At 39.0% G+C, this 6,390-nt stretch overlaps 1 protein-coding gene across 1 annotated transcript; it reads right to left on the bottom strand.

Annotated features, from left to right (window-relative positions):
• Positions 1-4,889: 4,889 nt before the first annotated feature.
• On the bottom strand, positions 4,890-5,543 carry LOC120039344 (zinc finger protein 180-like; the record flags this gene model as incomplete). Its single annotated transcript, XM_038984782.1, has 1 exon — positions 4,890-5,543. A coding segment is annotated over one exon (654 nt), but the record flags the coding sequence as incomplete, so codon positions are not given.
• Positions 5,544-6,390: the final 847 nt, after the last annotated feature.

Consider the following 6,390-nt stretch of genomic DNA (forward strand, 5'->3'; position numbering starts at 1 on the left):
CAACTTAACCTTTTTAACTGTTGTCGCATCCAAACTTGTCACCATCGTTTTCAGTTGTAATTGCGAAGTTCCCGGAAGAAGTCCAGCAACAACGGAGGTTCCTCAATGAACCCACCTTCTAACAAGTTCTTTGAAGAACCTTTTGGGGCTGTTTTTCATTGACCAAGAACCCTACGGTTCTTAGGGGATCTGAGAACAACTCCAGTTGAACCCTTCATTTTTAGAGTTGTAGTCGGCTCTATTTACTCTCAGATTCAAAACATGCTGAATAGCATCAACGATCAAGTCAGCTACTGCTGCTTCAATACAGTATGAGGTGAGACGGTGAACTGAAGTTGAACCGGGCAGTCAGCTGCTGCTGCTCCAATACAGTATGAGGAGAGACGGTGAACTGACGTTGAACCGGGCAGTCAGCTGCTGCTGCTCCAATACAGTATGAGGTGAGACGGTGAACTGACGTTGAACCGGGCAGTCAGCTGCTGCTGCTCCAATACAGTATGAGGTGAGACGGTGAACTGACGTTGAACCGGGCAGTCAGCTGCTGCTGCTTCAATACAGTATGAGGTGAGACGGTGAACTGATGTTGAACCGGGCAGTCAGCTGCTGCTGCTCCAATACAGTATGAGGTGAGACGATGAACTGATGTTGAACTGGGCAGTCAGCTGCTGCTGCTCCAATACAGTATGAGGTGAACTGATGTTGAACCGGGCAGTCAGCTGCTGCTGCTCCAATACAGTATGAGGTGAGACGGTGAACTGATGTTGAACTGGGCAGTCAGCTGCTGCTGCTCCAATACAGTATGAGGTGAGACGGTGAACTGATGTTGAACCTGGGCAGTTAGCTGCTGCTGCTCCAATACAGTATGAGGTGAGACGGTGAACTGACGTTGAACTGGGCAGTCAGCTGCTGCTGCTCCAATACAGTATGAGGTGAGACGGTGAACTGACGTTGAATCATAATTAAGTTAATGTGTTAGTGAAACTAAAATGTATTAGTGAAACTGTAAAAAAATAGTATATGGCAAATTAAATATAATACTCTATTGTTATCATATAGAAACATCATGGAATATTGTACATCATATTAAATATATTACTCTATTGTTATCATATAGAAACATCATGGAATATTGTACATCATATTAGCATCAACATACATTATTGTTTCATTTAATTTCACATAATAAGGATATTTCATATTTAAAAGTACAGAAGTCAGAACCCATCACCTGCTATGTAAAAGAGACAGAAGAAGGCACAATGGTCAATGCTATCCGGGATCCTTGGGACATCCCTACCCTAAACCCTAACCGTAACCATTTAAATGTTAACTTCAACGGGCTAGGGACGTCCCAAGATGTGTAATTTCCCACCCCTTTTGGCTGTAGGAAAGTTAATTTCTCCTCAGGCACACAGATTTGTTCTTTGATATTATGAAGGTAATTTGTGTCAAATGTACTTTTCCCCACTCATTCACCCCATCTCTTGACATTGCTTATGCATATTCAGTGGCCTGACTGCGTCCAGACTGTCAAAGGCCCAGCCTGGTAGATCTGAACCTAATTCAGCTTGGAGTGATCAGATGACAGAAGTCATATTTAGGTGCCAGGTGTAACTGAGGCCATAGATGCTCCATATCCATTACTTTTAATGTTTTATATAATATGACTAAAAGTGTTTATTTCTGTGTTGCAGGGGCAGTCAAGAAATGGAACGGCAAGGCCACAGAACATGACATAAGCAGAGCTGTGGGAGACCACCTCAAGCCCCTGGTAGAGCCGGGGGTGGTGTTTACCACTCCACCAGGCCTTCAGCAGGCTGGAAAAGTGGGATTGATACTGTTTTTCATACTAAGATGGAGGGTCTGTTGATTGATCTGTTTAATCCATGTGTTCAGTTTTCAGTAGTTGAATCCTTTAACATATTGTTGATTTCAACAAATGGACTGGGTTGGTTGAAAAGTGATACTGAACATACATACCATAGTGGAAGACATACTGAATTTACACTAAGATGGACCAAGATATGTGTTGCTTTGGCAAGAGTCTGTTGATTTGGTCAGTCATTGGGTTCATTTGTTTTGCAATATGTTCAAATCAAGCTTTATTTATACAGCACATTTCAGACATGGATGCAACACAATGGCTTCACAGGAAAAAACAATGAAAATAAACAGAAATATTGAGGATAAAAAACAGAATAACTGAAAAACTAATGAGCATTCTAAGTAAATGTCATCGATTAAAATATGAACAATTCACTGCAATATCCAACCCAAAATATCATGTCTTACTCCATTGTTTGATGTTACGTTCTCCAGCAAGAAAACCAACATTTTTCCTCAAACAGAAGATGGAATTAACAAAGAATCACTGATAACAACCACAACTAAACAGGTTCTAGGAGGGGCTCTGAAAGACACTATGGGGGTGTCCACTGGAAGTTTACTAGTAACAACAACTGGGACATAAAAGACACCAACCATCAGACCCATTAAATCTGCCCAAGAAGAGGCAAACAAAAGAAAAACCCACACCAAACTTAAAGACAGGAAGCAAACCAAAAAGGTGGAGCAACTAAAGGTGTTGACTCTCCACATCTATCAAGACAACTGGAGCACTGGGCCAGACACTCTTAAATAGAACCTGGACCAGCTCAGGTGAAACACCTTCCCACTAACGAGATGGACAAGCCAGCACAGGTGTAACACATACTGACTAACGAGGTGACACCAATCAGTGCGTCCTACGTGCTAACGAGCTAGACATGCTAACAAGCTATATGGGCGATTCCAACCTCAAAACATAAATGGAAAAACCAAAGCCTGTAACACCTTCCCCCTTAAGACAACAAATATATCCTATATTTTTGTTGGACAAGTTTGCTCACCACCAACAGAAAACAATTTCCATTTCACATTATAATCAACTAAAATGCTTCACCAATATAAACATGGTGTCTACTGGCAGTCAACAATTAAAAACAAGAAAAAACACATATTTCTAATTAATAATATACAATCGTATAATAATATCGTATCTTTTCTCCTTTTTCTTTCTATAGATTCCTAAACTATTATTTTTACCCTTCTAGAACTCTCGTCTTCCCCTTGGAACGAGCCCAAACAAAACTCATCTCCAATACGGAAAACTTCACTCAATAGGCATGTTGTTGGATCGGGGCCCAGTCCCCAATGTCATGCTCTAGTACATTTGGGTTGGCACATCTGAGAATGAACCCTGCTATTCTAAAAGAAGGGCAACAATGTCAATATATTTATACCCGAAAATTGTCAGTTGATTGCATAAATAATTATGATTACTAAAAGTTACATGAATTGTAAACATGAATTACCAAAGCCAAATGTACACCCCTTTGATAATATGTATTGTCAATAATTCACTTAATGGTAAGGCATGGTATAATAAAAAATGTTTAAAAAAATATTTGATTGCATAGTCTTATTTTCAATGACTTTTCAATTACATTTTGCTCGGTGGGATAGCCTCAATGTCAAAACACAGTTTTAACATGTCCAAATCAATAACCAATATGCAGAAACAGTTTGGGATAAATTGAAAACCTAAACATAACATGTGCTATTTACACAAACATCTGCCACAATAATCATATTTCCAAAAACGCTGTTTTGACAAGTAGCAATAAATCACTGATATCAATTAGGGGGGAAATCAGGTTGTAAGTGATGTTGGAATGCATTTAAATGTAGGGGTCGCTAAACAAAGGAACGCAACACTTATTTGTCATAACTAATCAATTTCATGCTAAAATCATTTGTGCGACAGGAGGGAGATGAGGTTGCACGTCCTGTTAAAACTAACAGCTCAAAAACCACACGGAATCTGGGAATAATGTGTACTTACTAAATCACATAAATAGTACTCTTCCAATTCAGAGCATGGATTTTTCCCCTGAGGCTAATATCCATATCATGTTGGAATCAATAGAACAGGGGACAAACATTTAGGGTTCTACATTGTGACATCATTAAAATACTCCTTCTACAATGTTAAAACATTCTACATTGTGACATTATTAAAATACTCCTTCTACAATGTTAAAACATTCTACATTGTGACATCATTAAAATACTCCTACTACAATGTTAAAACATTCTACATTGTGACATTATTAAAATACTCGCTATATTTTGAAGTGTTGCATTTTGATTCAAGTGGGTCACCAACGTGGTAAGTGTAACACAGCACTTTTTGTGTTAGTCACTTTTTGTTAAATCACATAAATAGTACTCTTTCATTTCAGAGCCTGGATTTTCCCCCTGAGGCTAATATCCATATCATGTTGAAATCAATAGAACAGGGGACAAACATTTAGGGTTCTACATTGTGACATCATTAAAATACTCCTTCTACAATGTTAAAACATTCTACATTGTGTCATCATTAAATACTCCTTCTACAATGTTAAAACATTCTACATTGTGACATCATTAAAATACTCCTTCTACAATGTTAAAACATTCTACATTGTGACATCATTAAAATACTCCTTCTACAATGTTAAAACATTCTACATTGTGACATTATTAAAATACTCCTTCTACAATGTTAAAACATTCTACATTGTGACATTAAAATACTCCTACTACAATATTAAAACATTCTACATTGTGACATTAATTCATTGATATCATGAAACAACTCCTTCATGTATTTTCAGATGATTAGTCAGAGATCTTTTATCAGATTATCTCTGGTCACAGCTATACGATTTATCTCCTGTGTGTGTTCTCTTGTGCACTGTCAGATAGCTAGATTGAACAAAACTCTTTCCACATTGATCACATCTATAAGGTTTCTCTCCTGTGTGTGCTCTCTGGTGTAATGTCAGATGGCCAGATCTAGTAAAACTCTTCCCACATTGATCACAGCTATACGGTTTCTCTCCTGTGTGTGTTCTCTGGTGCACTGTCAGATAGCTAGATTGAACAAAACTCTTTCCACATTGATCACATCTATAAGATTTCTCTCCTGTGTGTGTTCTCTGGTGTAATGTCAGATGGCCAGATCTAGTAAAACTCTTCCCACATTGATCACAGATATACGGTTTCTCTCCTGTGTGTGTTCTCTGGTGCACTGTCAGAGAGCTAGATTGACTAAAACTCTTCCTACATTGATCACAGCTATAAGGTTTCTCTCCTGTGTGTGTTCTCTGGTGTAAAGTCAGATAGCCAGAAGTAGTAAAACTCTTCCCACATTCATCACAGCTATACGGTTTCTCTCCTGTGTGTGTTCTCTGGTGCACTGTCAGAGAGCTAGATTGACTAAAACTCTTCCCACATTGATCACAGCTATAAGGTTTCTCTCCTGTGTGTGTTCTCTGGTGTAAAGTCAGAGAGCCAGATGTAGTAAAACTCTTCCCACATTGATCACAGCTATAAGATTTCTCTCCTGTGTGTGTTCTCTGGTGTAGAGTCAGATTTCTAGATGTAACAAAACTCTTCCCACATTGACCATAGCTATAAGGTTTCTCTCCTGTGTGTGTTCTCTGGTGTATAGTCAGATTTCTAGATGTAACAAAACTCTTCCCACATTGACCACAGCTATAAGGTTTCTCTCCTGTGTGGAACCTTTGATGAATTTTAATGCCTGAGGAGGTGAATCTCTTCCCATCATCAGAGCAGCAGTGAGTTCTCTTCCCTGTGGATCTCTGCAGGTGTTTCTTGAGGTGTTCTGATCTGGAGAGACTCTTCTCTGCCTCTACAGCATCATGAGGTTGTTGAGGCTCCCCAGAGGATCCACGATAGTCCCATCTCTCTCCTGTGTGAACAACAAAGTCAGACAGATGGTTAAAGGCCCACAACAGTGGAAATCCACTGTAAAAGGTGATGCCAACAGCGTAGCCATGATGTTGTACAACAATTGATACCTGTAATGAATGTTAAAATAATTTGACAATTGTCTTAAAATGAGCAAGAAGTCATATTTTGTCTTGTTTTCACATTAGTACACATCGATGATTGTAGACTAGAAATAAGTTATTCATGTAGTTGAAACTCTAAGCAGTGTGCCAGACGACTGTTGGTCTCCAATACAGGCCCCTTTCTGTGTTTGCTAAAATTGCAGCACGAGGGCGATGCACACACAATTTGGTTGCAGAAACATGTAGTATATCTGGTAATGAGGAAACCACTAGTTATGGATGTAGTATATCTGCTAATGAGGAAACCACTAGTTATGGATGCAGTATATCTGGTAATGAGGAAACCACTAGTTATGGATGTAGTATATCTGGTAATGAGGAAACCACTAGTTATGGATGTAGTATATCTGCCTGGAGCAAAAATGGTGAGCAAAGATTTTAGTTTTTCACAATGTTTTCTGAATGTGAATAGGGGAAAACTCAGGGG

The sequence above is a fragment of the Salvelinus namaycush genome, unplaced genomic scaffold (genome assembly GCF_016432855.1).
Source record: "Salvelinus namaycush isolate Seneca unplaced genomic scaffold, SaNama_1.0 Scaffold265, whole genome shotgun sequence".
Lineage (NCBI taxonomy): Eukaryota > Metazoa > Chordata > Actinopteri > Salmoniformes > Salmonidae > Salvelinus > Salvelinus namaycush.